The sequence below is a fragment of the Nothoprocta perdicaria genome, unplaced genomic scaffold (genome assembly GCF_003342845.1).
Source record: "Nothoprocta perdicaria isolate Ctin4 unplaced genomic scaffold, notPer1 scaffold_62, whole genome shotgun sequence".
Taxonomy (NCBI): domain Eukaryota; kingdom Metazoa; phylum Chordata; class Aves; order Tinamiformes; family Tinamidae; genus Nothoprocta; species Nothoprocta perdicaria.
The window spans coordinates 3,277,242-3,291,711 of NW_020455888.1; the positions used below are offsets into that span (position 1 = coordinate 3,277,242).

The 14,470-nt window shown below is 38.2% G+C and overlaps 1 protein-coding gene across 1 annotated transcript in view; it reads left to right on the forward strand.

Moving 5' to 3' along the window:
- The window catches only part of FRY (FRY microtubule binding protein), a 193,951-nt gene that overhangs the window by 127,911 nt on the left and 51,570 nt on the right, over positions 1 to 14,470 (forward strand). Inside the window, exons 32-37 of the mRNA XM_026049852.1 lie at positions 1,671 to 1,927; positions 3,566 to 3,712; positions 7,630 to 7,798; positions 8,228 to 8,318; positions 11,523 to 11,605; positions 14,182 to 14,332. Of these exons, the coding sequence (XP_025905637.1) occupies positions 1,671 to 1,927; positions 3,566 to 3,712; positions 7,630 to 7,798; positions 8,228 to 8,318; positions 11,523 to 11,605; positions 14,182 to 14,332 (898 nt within the window). The remainder of the gene's footprint in view (positions 1 to 1,670; positions 1,928 to 3,565; positions 3,713 to 7,629; positions 7,799 to 8,227; positions 8,319 to 11,522; positions 11,606 to 14,181; positions 14,333 to 14,470) is intronic.

The window sequence follows — 14,470 nt, forward strand, 5'->3', positions numbered from 1 at the left end:
CAAATGCATTACATATTTCCTAAATATATGAATACAAAATACAGATTAGTTATTTACAAATTGGAGCAGTGCATGCCACTTGTGTCATCTTAGGATAATTTCAGGATTGCAGAGTCCCTAGGTAAGTTCAAGTGAAATTAGCCAACTGTATCATATTGGGTTCTCATGTTAAGCACAGCAATTCTTCTCATCCATATATTTATAAAGTTGACAGTTGTGAGGATAGCAATCCTCATTTTATAAACATGACTTTATATTTGGCAAGTTTGTGTATTTGCCTGTCTCCCATCTAACCAGTGATTCAAATGACTCTGAATCAGTGTTCCAGACCTTTTGTTATTTGCCACATCTGGAAGCCATTTCTGTCATTTTAAAATTTTATCAAAAATGCTTTTTGTCATAGTGACTGAAAAGAAGTGTTAAATATCTCAGGTCCCAGAATCAGACCTGTGGGAACACCATTCAAAATATGCCAAGTCTGAGATCATTCCTGGGAACRATTACATTTTGAGACCTGCCTGTTTTAATCCATCTAATGTATTGCTCTAGTTTTTAAATAACAGAATGCTATGTCTGTAATCGTGGGAAATTTTAGTGKCTTTTAAAAACTCTTTGTGTTATTCCAGAGCTGGTTTTACTCAGTCTGTAGGGGCTGGAGCTAGACTCAAGGAATGATACATTATCCACTCTGAGTGCCTCAGATAGCATGGGTTAGAAATAACTGGTGTAGGAAAATTCTGATGGTTCATTTATCTCAAAAGAGCAAATGTTGGTCATTATTACTGTTATCATCTATTTATGCAGTGCCTATGTCATTTATTAGAACTTATATACACAGACTACATCAGAGTCCTTTCTATRCATGTAGCACCATCAGGAGAGATAAGAACAGTCTGTGTTTTTTGAGAGCCAGACTGTGAGGAAAGAAAGGAAATGTTAAGTGTAGTGATTTGACAGAAGAATAATTCTGGTAAAGAAAGCTAACATGGTTCACGTTGTTAGGAAGGCTTTTTTCTGTGTTTCTTATCCCAGATTTTCCAATTCCCTGTCACTTYCAGTASAATTTCTTTTCTACAAACACTATAAAGTGCTGTATGCAATGCTCCTGGAGCAGCAGCCACCTTTGAGTTTTGCAGGCCTCCCTATTAGGAATAAAACTTGTAATACCTGCAAGGTTTTTTTTTTTGTTTGTTTCTGTTTTAATCAATATAATACATGTCTTAGATTTAAACTGTAGCTTAAAATGATGGAGGCTAGTGAGACACTTGTAATTTTGCAGAACACTTTTTTTTGCTTTCTGTAATTTTCCAAAAGCCCTTGAAATTCTAGAATAGCCAGTAACTGTGTTATYTCTGTTTCTCCTTCCTCAATCTGTTTCACTTAATGTATGATATAGCATGATAATAACRGACAACTTCCTGTTCTAAGCTCAAATATGTTAGTTGTTTTAGACAGAAGACATGACTAATTGTGGGKTTTTTTGTTAATGTTATTAGCTGARCATTAATGTTCCTTTTCATGCATGYTAAGGAGTACTTTTGTACTCCTTTAGTTTATAAAATATAAATCATCAGGTGGTCTAACAAAAATGTCAGAGAAATAATTTAAACAACATAAATAGGCTTTCCTATATAAACTGACACTTTGCCATTTTAATTTTACTATTTTAGAGGTAAGCCAGCGATTCCCAACAACCCATCCAAACGGAAGACAGATCATGCTTACCTATCTGCTGCCGTGGCTTCATAATATTGAACTGGTGGACAACAGACTGCTCCTCCCTGGCTCTAGCCCTACCACTCCAGAAGATGAAGTAAAAGACAAGGATGGGGAAGCAGCAGTTACAAGTGGATTAAAAGGCAATGGCTGGGGCTCTCCTGAAGCCACATCACTGGTTCTTAATAATCTCATGTACATGACAGCCAAGGTAAGCAAAAAACAAACAAACAAACAAAAACCCACAAAAGTAAGTAACTTCTCTAAGCTTCAAGTGTTGTATTTCATAGGCAAAAAGCATTTTGGTTGCTTGTGTTTGATGCAGACAGTTGGCACTGGAATAGTCTGTGCTAATCAGACAGAACCTCTTTTCTAAAGAAGTTCCTTCATCTTTTCTTTTAGCAACAGGRGCAATGTTTTTCCAAACATTATTTAGAGAAAGCAGTATGCTATACTTATGAAAAAGCTTAATGGCTAGCATTAACCATCAGCATGAGTCATGGAGGAAATAGGTTCAGTTCCCTCCTGTATCACTTCCCAGGACAGCACGGCACGCAGCAGAGGAAAATTTATTTTGGGATGAGAATGAGCATCTGGAATTTGTCCTCATCAAGCTCTTTTACTTTCTAGGAAGTACTTAAAATTTCATTAATTTTCAGAGAGAGAGACAAAGCCAAAATGAGTGTAAATTTCTAAGGTACTAGTTAAAGCATTCTTTTTTGAAAGGTTTTCCCTTTCTTACATCTTCTYCCTATCCTACATCCCAGGACCTGCTGCAGGATTCATTTTTGTGATGACATTTTCATGTAAAATACCCAAACAGCTGATGGAGGAGACACCGTAATCTGGCATTTCTCTTCTTTTTTGCTGAGTTACAATCTAGCAGATTAATGTTTTTGCCAAATCCAATGGCTGTGTCTAAGCTGCTAGAAACATAAACTTTGGGAAGTAATCCCTAGTCTCTTTGTCGTTTGAAGCAGGGGCTCACATCTCCTGTCCTGCTCAGGGTTAATCCCCCGTAGAGCAGATCATCTGCAGCTGTGATACATTGCAACTGCCTCCAGATCTCTTCTCTGCTTGCTGTTGTGGCCCTGTAACTAAAACAGAATTATTATTTTCTGTGCCATTTTTCATATGAGCACATCTTGGCACATCTTAAGTAACCTGGGAGTAATGCTGCAGCCCAATAAAATGTTTGGGTTTTTTTTCCCTGCATGAGATGGGAGATACTTATTGCATATCCACGGGTGAGATAACAGTTAAGGTAATTGTAGCTTTGCATAGCAAACAGAACAAACTGAATTCCAGACTCCCTGGATAAATGCACTAAATGATTGGACAAAAAGGCCTTACCACCAGGCCTTACAAAAGAAAGCAAAAACTGCTACTTTCCAACAGGGAAGCGAGAGACTGTCTAATTCTTCACTCTGTTAGGATTTAAGCTGTTAAACCCTCTGTTAGGAGAGAGGTGCTGAGTTGCTCAGTCCTGTGAATAGAGGCACTTAGRCACAGATATGCCCAGGGAAAATTTCAGTTATTTGAACAACTGTAAATAAGAAGTCCAACATACCGTTGGATTTTAGCATCACCTTTTGGACTTACCTGCCTGAACATTTTCTTTTGTGATTTAAGTCTTCTTGTGGATCAGAAACATAATACTTTTAAATAGAATTTATACTTCAAAATCTGTCATGCTGTTTTTGCAAATCTTGCTTTGTCATTTATTACAACATTTTACTACAGATTTTGCACAGAATAGTGTTCTGGAAGAATATGCCTTTGTTACAAATGTGTACATACTTATCTTCAGTATACCTTTCAGAAAATGTTCACTTATGATTTTTTGCAGTATGGAGATGAAATCCCTGGACCAGAAATGGAAAATGTCTGGAATGCTTTGGCCAACAATGAGAAATGGAGCAACAACCTTAGGATAACACTGCAGTTTCTCATTAGTTTGTGTGGGGTTAGCAGTGATACCATCCTCTTACCTTATGTAAGTGTTTGCACTGTATTTTAGTTATTTTTCATAGCGTGGTTTCTAGTGAAGAAAACATATTATCAAAGGAAAAGGATTTTTTTTAAAACAAATGTGCTTGCATATTCCCTAGCACACTGTACAAAGGTAAATCAGCACTAGGGAATAAATGAGCCAAGAAACTGAAAATCAAGAAAGGAAATAAGGGGTGAGAATCTTAATCTCTACTGCTGGAATGCCCAACTCATTTCAAGCAAGAGCTGTGCTCCACTCGTTCAGAGAGCTTTGCTTATCTCTGTAAGTAACCAGGAAAGCAGTAACAAGACCTGAAAGTAAATGGACTGAATCAGTGCTAGAAAACAGTTGGAATATTTTTTCCATGTGAGATATGCATAAAAATAAGTAAATTTATAGATATAAAAGTTAATTGAAAAGATGGAGTGGCTATTTAGATTTGAAAAAATGAAAGCTTGAATGAAAAGATGAAGAGAAGTGAAAATGCCAAATGTCCGTCATTTTTCTCCATAGGTAATTAGTTCACACAACTGTTAGTTCAATTTTGAAAGGCCTTTAAAAAGGTGGAAGTTGTTTGATGAGGAGGACGTATCATGCCATCAWTTTATTAGTGATTATCAGTTGTAAAGATTAGGTATTACTTCAGCAAGACATATAATTTTAAGAAATTGCAACCTTTTGTTCTCCTTTAGCAGCATGGGGCTTTCTGTGGGACATCTTAAGAGAAGCAAGAGCCTCCATAAGCTTCTCAGCATAGCAACTTTTTCTGCTACATGGCTGTGATGAGTTATATAACTGTTCCTGTAATGGGCAAGTCAGACTGTGCAGGATATTGTTATTACTCAAGTTAAAATAAAATCAGAGCTGTCTGAGAAAAGGAAGATAATCCCATTCCCATGTGCCTTGCTGCTCTGTTGCTGTGAGGAAGGGAGTCTAAATTTAGCAAATTTTCCAGCACAGATATAATATGCTGCATTATTAGTTAGTTTCTTTCTATTGATTTGCAGAAAATAAATTAGAAATTAATATTAATGTGAATAAACTTATCTGAAAAGCCTCATAAACATGCTTTGTTTACAGTTGCTAAAACAACACTATGCCTTGAAGTGTTTGTGATGACTGCTTGGCATAATAGGAACTATGGAAAAATCATTAAAAAAATCACAAGACACTCTTATTGTGTCATAGACATCCTGTTGATTTCCTATAATTTTTAACATTTACTGTGGTAGATTAGACTGTGCATATGTAATGAAGCCAGGGGTGCTGAGCTCATCCAAAGAGGAACAATTTAAAAGTGAAATTGCCATAAGAATAAGGTCAGTGTTTATGTAAGAAAACAAAGGATCTGATGCCAAATATCTTGAGGAGACTGAAGATCTGTCCATGAGTTGTGGAGTGTGATGGGGGCTCTGAATTCAGGGGTGACCCTGCTTTGAGTGGGAGGTTGGATGGGAAACCTCCTGGGTCCCTTCCAGAGGATTCTGCGCTGACAGACTTGACTTGGGATCAGGCCCAAAGGGATCATCAGGAGGAGCCGACATTGTTGGCAGAGAACATGTCAAACTCAGAGAAGAGACAACACGAGAGCTGATCTATTTCTGACAGCCTACGAAGGGAACAGAGGCAGTTTCTAAGAGAAAGAAGTGTTGTGCTTAGTGTATGTTCRCACTGCCGGATTAGAAATGCCTGATAATCCTCCCCCTTTTGCTTGAGGGCCTCTCACATCTCACAGTCCCCAATTGCCCTTTCCAGATCCTTGTCAACCTTCATCCTCCAACTTCTTTTGCAGATCTCATGCCATGGCAAGCTCTGAGCAGCCTCCCTCATCCCTCTTACTCCTCATAACACTTCTTTCTTCAATTTCTTTCCAAACCATCTTGCCTCAAAGCCTCATACCACTATTCCCATTCTTCCCCAGCATCTCTTGTCCTATCCTCTCTTGCTCCTGGAGTCTGGATCATCCCGCTTGCCTGTGGGTCTGTTCTGTGCTCCCTCCCAGGCTTCTGGTGGCTGCTGAAGGCAGTCACGCCTTGGTCAGTGACTTCAGCCAACTGCCCTTCTCTGCTTTCTTCAAAACAGTTAGTTCTGCAATATTGAGTTAAAAGTGGGATTATCAGATTTTGAAAAATCTGAAAAACAAAATGTTTTCAGTAGTAACTTACAGCTTGACTGTGTCTGAGTCAACTTTGTTATCTTTGCCTAGAGTACAAAAAACGCTGGTCTTATCACATATATTTGTGATAAGATGATCAGTGATGATGCTCTGGTGTTTCCAAATAAGAAATCTTACCCAATTCTGTTAACTCTAGAAGCCTGGTGATACCTTAAGCACTCAATTATCATGTAGATAACATATACAAAATAGGCAATGCAGATAATTCAAACAAGTTGTCAGCACTTTTCCAGCTCACCTGGGCTCAAAAGACCGTGAAGTTACAAGATGGCCCGTTTGCCCTTTCCCATTTTTGGGGTTTTTTTTGGAAGCCATCGTGGCTCCAGGTGGTCACCAGCTGCTCCGTGCTCTCAGCCATCTGTTTGGCCTGTGTGGGCCCAACAGCAAGCCAACAGCAGGTCTTGGCTTTATTTTTTTTCAAGTGGTCAAATTCTTTGGTTGATTTTTTATACTTACTTTTCCTTAAGTGCTTTTTTTCCCAAGGCCCCGGTGTAAATTGCTCATTTGTCCTTTCTTTCATATATGGATTGAGAGGTTTCCTGGAATATCTGCAGCTCAGAAGTGCCTTCAGTGCAGCCTTCACTGCGGGGACTGGGACCCCTCCTGGGCTGCAAGCAGTTGGAAGAGGCATTGGCAGCTCAGCTAGAAACAAGTCTCTGAAAAGCAGGGGAGTTGTATCAGGAAAGTCCCTGGGGAACTGTGAGCCAGTAGAGTAAAAGACATTTTGAATGTGTGTATTTTCTTCACTAAAAAAAAAAAAAAAAAGAAGAAGAGAAAAAAAAAAATTGGGGCTAAGGAAGCAGGGGAAAGAAGCAGTCAACAAGTAACCTTAATAGCAGTATTTAAGACTGTAAGAACAGCCTTTTCACAGCTTGGTGTAATTTATTAGCTCCGCTGGAGTTCTAGCATCTGCACAAGAAGAGCTGGCCGGCTCTAGTAGTTTGGAAATCAAAATAAGTGGAGCAAGAAGGGTATCTTTACATGCAGTAGGCATCTTTCTTTCTTTTTTGATAATTTAGTGTAATTTGATCTGAGTATCTTAACAGTGTTCGTTCTTGTGTGGATATGGTAGGGTTTGAGGGCTTGTTCCACATTTTTTTGAACAATTTTATAAATAAYACTGTCTCTCAGATAGTCTGAAATCAGCATTCAGTATGCATGAAGTCTGCATGCGTAATTGCTTTGCCTTTTTCCATGTGCTATTGCTTTGATTACAGACGTAAATAACTACTGAGAGCTTGACCTATTCTTTGTGGGTGGAGGTACCTACCTTTTCCATCAATAATATCTGGAAATATAAGCATGATGATCAAGCTTTCTAGATGAGAAATTTGCTCTATGCAAGAAAGCAAGATTSTTCTTCAGTAGAAATCACATGTTCAGACTGCAAAATCTCTGAGTGTGTTTCAGAGATAATTCTGATATCCTGAAATTCTAAGTATAAACTTAGTATTCTTTTAGGATGTGTATAATTATGCGTCTAGACAGCTGATTTKAGAATAATAAGCCAAGATTTTGGGGCGATTAGATCACACATTTGCTCTGTTGGGAAAATGATCTTTAGGTCAAAACTAGCAGTTCTATCTCTGTGTGAACATGTCTGTATTTCTGCGTTGCTGGGTTGGGTGTCCAGGAGCAGCACTGGCATCTCTGCAGCACTGCAGTGTAACTGCATTGGTTTCTTTGCAACTTCACTTTGGAATGATGACATGGAGAGATGAATAACYGTTGTTTCCTTCTTCAGATCAAAAAGGTTGCAATATATCTGTGTCGCAACAACACTATTCAGACGATGGAAGAGCTTCTTTTTGAACTGCAGCAAACTGACCCAGTGAACCCAATCGTCCAGCACTGTGATAACCCTCCGTTTTACCGTTTTGCTGCAAGTAACAAAGCCTCAGCTGCAGCTTCTGGTACGAGCTAAATACACTTTTTTGAATGGGGTCTCCTAATGTTGCCAGTAGTCATCTCAAAAAATAGATCTTTTACTTGCCTTTGTATGTATGCATATGTATGTATGCAAATTTATGTTACATTTGTACATATTTTAGTTACGTTTGTATTTGCATGTATAAAGTTCAAGGGTTTATTTCACATCTGAGTCCTTGAAATCCTACTGCTGTGTAAGTTTCATAAGAATAYGCTCAGTTCTCACCACCAATTTAATAGGACATTAGCAATGTATGGTGCTGTTCAGACCTCATACGAGGTGGTTTTCCATCACTGGTTTCTGAGCACAGCAGTCGTGAAAATAAAAAAGAAAATGAAGTCATGAGCTTTAACTGCTCTGCAGATATTATGTGCTGCATCTAATGGCCCTCTTTACTCCATCTCATCTGCAGGAACCACCTCTAGCAGCAACACTGTTGTAGCTGGCCAGGATAGCTTTCCTGATGCAGAGGAGAACAGAATGGTGAAAGAGACTGATGAAAGGTTTGTCATATTTTTTCTATGCATTTTCCTGGACTAAGGGTGAGATCTTGAGCTGTATTTATTATCCAAACTGCAGTGAGCTGTGAGGAATTCTGGTGATCATATGGATCGGGAGCATCATTTCTGTCCTAATAGGATGGTTTTAAAAAGTGCATATGTGAAGGGAAAAAAAAAAAAAAAAAAAAAAAAAAAGCTATCCAGATGATTCTAGTTCTAAAATGCTGTTTATTAATACACTGCAGAGCATATCTCTGAAACATCCTCTGAATGCATCCTCATGCAAGGTAGGGGATTTTTTGTAGGAATAACCTTAAAAGAAAAAATAAAACTGAAAGCATGTACCAAATAATGGATACTAAAATCTCTATTAAAAAAGAGGTTTAATCAYATCTTTTTAGTTTATCATCAGACAACAAAATTTGTTGCTTTTTCTGATAAAGTGTTTGAAAAAAAATATATATATAGGTTTTATATACACATATATATATATATAGGTTTAGAGATCCTACTGTATAGTCACTCTATCTTTTCCTACATATGGTACCTACAGCCAAAGTATGAATAAGTAAATGAAATGCTGAGGGACCATCAGGTTCCCAGCACAGGTAAATGTATTATATTTATTTTTCTCACTGAAATCCTCTTCTTGTAGGAGAACTCTGAGTGAGTTCTTATTAAATAAGTTGTATTAGTATTATACTAATAATAAGTGCATTAGTATTATACTGGTCTGCTGTTTCTAGTAGACACTAGTGTCACATTAACAGTCCAGACCATCTTCCACATGTTCAGAAGTTAGAGGAGGAGAAACAGTTCTGTAAGCAGAAATTTGGGGCTCAGTTGCCTTTTAGGTATTGAAAATATAAGAGTAGCATTTTGTCACTCTAGTCTCTTATTTTAAGAAGAAGTGAAAAATGGTACTCACATCTCAGTGCTAAGCATGGGTTCAAAATCTTGAAGTGAAGAGCATCTGACTCAATACAGTAGTCAAAATATACYTAAGAACAAGATAAAGCATTTTTATTCTGGGCTACTTTTTTATTTTTCTTTACATAAGGGTCAAGCTATAGAATTTTAACTTTGCTTTTTTTTTTTTTTTTTTTTTTTTTTAGTTGTGTTGCAAATAAGTTAAGCAAACTTCATCTCCTGGTGTACTTCAAATCTAGCCATACTTTCAGATATTCTTGTATTACGTAATTTTACATGCAACACAAAGGATCTTTTTGGCAATCAAATCTGCCAGAGACCATATGATACAAGTTAAAGGAAGGTGTTGSTATGCCTAATTCCTAGCAAGAGGAAGCTCCCCAGAAAAGCTCCTCAGAAAAAATGTAAAATAATTTATTGGAGTTTGTTASTAGCATTTATATTATCAAAGGCAGGAGATGCCTTACGTGCTTCGGTACTTCAAAAGCAATGTGTTGATCATAGACTGATCTGTTAATATTGATCTTGTGGGCCAAAATGTATTAAATAACAATTAGAGAAAGCGATAGGTGGTTAACCAGTTATTCTCATAAATGTAGGCATTTTTTGGAAAAATATATCAGAAAGGAATAACATGTAAAATAAAAGGCTGAAAAGCTTTTAGAGTACCTCTGAGAGGGATCTGGAAAATTTTTGTGCAAGTTCAGCATTATTGGATTGCAGCGTAGATTTATAGGTAATATTGCATCAACTTTTTTGGAATTTTTTTTTTTTTTTTTGACAAATAGTATGTTACATGTTACATAGTGACAATCATATTTGCTATATGACTATATATGCTACACAGTGCTTTTACAAGGTATTCCTTATTTAAAAAGCCTGTCCTGCTCTGAAATAATTTCTTGGACCTATATTCTTCCCCTATTTCATACAGGTTAGAATTTATCTCTAGGATATTTCTAGATATTTTTTTCCTTGACTTTATTCTTCGTTCATCTTTCTGATCTTTTTAGGTATGAGTAATTGTCAGTTCATACACATATATTAAAGGAATATATTTAAATGTATTAAGGGAATCAGGTGCTTGAAAGACAGAAAATAGCAGAATTAAGATGGTTCATGATGCCTTTATGTCACCTCCTTATGAATTTATTGTGTACTAATGAGATGGGTCTGCTTTGGAAACAGCATAATGTATGAACATATAATTACCTACTCTGCATTAAAATGCATGCGTATGGTTGTAAATTGCATGTTGCACAGAGAACCTTAAGCCTGGCTTTCTGATACTGCTATTTTAACCTAATGATTAGAACTAGTTTCCCAGCTCTGCAGAAAGGGAGAGTTTTGCAMCATCACTGGAGAGTGAGCATCCAGCACAGCTCCTCCATTCCCAGCTCAGGCCTGCCTGCACTGACAGCAGCAGCAGCAGATGCTCGCCAGACAGGTTGGCTCATCGCTGGCTTTGGAAGGTTAAGGACAGTTGTGGAAGCTCTGATCGGCTCTCGGGGCCCTTAGCACCTCAGCTAGATCTCCCTGGCAGCCCCAGTGTTTTCCTAGGGGAGAGTCATCTGCTGCTGCTTTTCACACAGAATCACAGGCTGGTTGAGGTTGGAAGGGACCTCTAGAGATCACCCAGTCCAACCCCCTGCTCCAGCAGGGACACCCAGAGCACGGGGCACAGGGTGGCAGCCAGGCGGGTTTGGAAGATCTCCAGAGAAGGAGACTCCACAGCCTCCCTGGGCAGCCTGTKCCAGGGCTCTGKCAYCCTCRCAGGAAAGAAGTTCTTCCTCATATGGAGATCGAGATCCTCTCTTGCTGCCTTGACGAATGCATGGGCTTCTCTTGGGACTGCTCAGTCAGTTATTGGTTTAGCAGGTTGCCAGGCTTTTGCCATCAACCAGGGGGCTGTGATAAAATACTAGTAGTCAGCAATTTAGAGTTCAGCCCATCCTTACCACCATTTATTTGTTCAAGAAAAGAGTACGTTTGCTGCTTGAAAATTTTCTCCTTGCTGAATTTTGAAAACTTGTGACAAGATGGCACACTATTAGAACTTGTCAGAACCTGGCTTCAGGGAGTTTTTATGAAATTAAATAACACTATTTATATTGCTAATTTTACTCATTTTGCTGCCTATGCCTCTTTTAAAAGCATCTGAATAAAGAAATTGCTTTTTAATGTATCATAAAGATGCTTTCTTTGTGAAATAATCATATATTCCAAATGTTCAGTATCAGTTCGTGTTTTTAATGAAGACTTTTCTTGTATTTGAAGGTTCAGTAATGTAATCAGAGCACATACTCGACTAGAATCAAGGTACAGTAATAGCTCTGGAGGATCTTATGATGATGACAAAAGTAAGTTCTGACATTCAGTTTGATGAAATTTCTGATGTTTTGGTGGGAGAGGAAAATGTTCTTATGACTTGTGAAAGATTTCTATTTAAAGTTCTGTATAAGCTTATGTAACCGAGGAGTGTCCCTATTTTACCTCTGTGCCTTATTTAAAATTAATTGATTCCCTTTGTTTGGACATGGGTTCAGTGAAGTCTATTTAAACACTGGAGAACTTCACAGGCGAAGGCAGCGGAGCAGCCCCCAAACAACGACACAGAGAACTGTTCTCACATGGCAGGGCAGGAGACTTCCAAAAGCTTTACAGGGAGCAATTGGAATTATGTCCTTCAATGTTATTCTCYGAAGCTAATGTCATTATGGGAACACGAGGAAGAGACTGAGGAGATTCCAAAAATGAGGCTGCATCTCCTCTTTAGCTTTCCTCTGCCACCTGCAGCCAAGTTCTGGCCGCACCACGGAAAACATTTAGAAGGAAGAGTGAAATAGATATCTGAGCATGCTTATTCTTTATGTGTTTCTGCTGAACAGACTGTAAATTGACACTGTTTCCAAAGAAAACTGAGATATTTCAGTTCATTGTTGAATAACAGTTTTAATAGTTGGATGTTTGACTTCATTTTTCTTAGGAACTGTAAAGAGGCAAATCAACAGGGTTTCATTTAGACCCTAACCAAATGTGAAAAGGGCAAGACCTTTTTGTAGACTTTGCCCCTGACTTAATAAGTCCAAGTCAAATCATAATATTTTATGGTGCTAAGGATGCCAGTTTTTGAAAATACATTGAGATAAAAAGCAAAAGTTTCATATCTTGTTTTGTCCAAATAATTTTTAGATACACCTTTCTGCAAAAGATGGAAACACTGTTAAATATAATCCAATGAGATAGTTTTAATGATATCAACAACTAWTTTTTCATAATTATGAAATTTTACAGAATACTATATGTCTACATACTGTAGTATTTAAACATTCAAAACAGTCTGCACAATATTAAACTGAATCTCTTTTGCTACAGTTGTCTTATTCTTCATATGGCTTTTTAATGCTGCAGCTACTAAAAATTCTTCCACATACGTTAATTGGAGCACCAGTGCTGATCTGATCTGCATGAATTATCTTTCAAAGCAAACAGTGTTTATGTCATCAAAATGTTCTTCACAAGCAGCTGCTTTTGACAAGGGCTTTGGGTAATAAGAAGTTTAAAAATGCTGAAGTTTCCTTTGGGTCTTTTGGAATGTCTCCTCAAGCCACTGTCCAGATGCTTTTCCCTGRCTATATCTGCAAGTTTTTTAGTTCTGTGAATATTTGTGCAAGATTTGCTTCCCAGAGGAGTTCTTCTGGGAGTAAGCAAATGCCTGGATGAAAAATAAAATACATTTTACTTACTACTGATGTTTATGTAGAACTCTAAAAGGAAAGGGTAATACTTTTATCATTTGTCATTCTGCAAGATAAATAAAAGTCCGCATTAAGAAAGTGCAACTTGCTCCCTTTGGCAGGCCTGGGCTGCTAAAGAGCTGGTGGTCTCTTCCCTCCTCTCTACTGGAGCATAGGTGTGGCCCTGAGGAGATAGATAGGGGACAGCTCTCTTCTGCATGGAAAATAAGGCTTTTTTTTCAAAGCCTTACTGTAAAGATTGCGTATTAGGGCGCCAGAGCTTTTTTCTTTTTCTGTTTTTGTCTTCTCTTTCCTTCTTTTACTCTCTTTTTCATTTTCATTTTCTTTGTCTTTGTCCTTTTCCTTTTTCTTTTCCTTTGCCTTTTTCTTCTTTTTTTCCTTCTTTTTTTTTCCATTTTCTTTTTTTTTTCTTTTTTCCTTTTCTTTTTCTTTTCCTTTATTTTCTTCTTTTTTTTCCCTCTTCAGTCCACACACAATCTCATTAAAACCTGAGTAGGGAGCTTTGCAGCTGGCAGAAGACAGAAAGCAGTGAAAATAACTTACTTTGCCAGCATCATTGCAGATATGCAGGTGGAAAAAAAAAATCTATTGCTTATTAATTAACATACAGCAGCTGTTAGACTGAAGGATTTAAAATACATATATGAGAAATTCAGTAGATACATCATCCCCATTGAAGGARTTTTACCACGGTGAAGCTGTTTTTCACATTGCTTATGTCTCCTTCCTGATTCAGGACATTCAATTTCCGGCCTCGCAGCATCGCTCAGCAGGGCCTTGGTGGGGATGTGTTGCTGGTGGACGGTTCCCTGGCACGGACCACTTGCTACAGCAGCTTCCTTGGCTGCATCTCCTTCTCATTTCTGGAGGGGAAAATCCGTTGCTTGGGGCTTTGTGATCTGGATCCAAAGCTACTTAAATGACAGCAGGGATTCAGCTGCAGCTCGTACGATTCAGTGCTGTCTGCCTGGAATCTGTGTCTCATTTCCAGCAGTTTGAAAGAGGGATTAAAAATTCATCACTTATTATTGAACACAGGAATCTGCAAATCTAAMGTCATCTTATCACACTCCAAACAGCTCAACCTGTGCATTCGTGTCAACTCARTTTTATTATTTCTTCAAAATGGTTAACCAGACGTTTTTAGACACTCTTGTTTTTAATGCTTTTCCATGCAGATGATCCCGTCTCTCCCTATACAAGCTGGCTATTGAATATTGTTGAAACCAAGCAGCCGCATCCCCTGCCCATGCCTTACAATGGAGGATGCTGGGCACCTCTTGTGGACTACCTGCCAGAAACCATCACACCCCGGGGACCCCTGCACAGGTGAGCAGCTCCTCATGCTGTGAGACAACATTTCAGACAGTGAAACCTCTCCCTTCTGACTGATAGATCAGCCAACACCAGCCCAACTGCCTCACCACTCAGAACTGCTGAAATCATAGAATCATAGAATCATAGAAT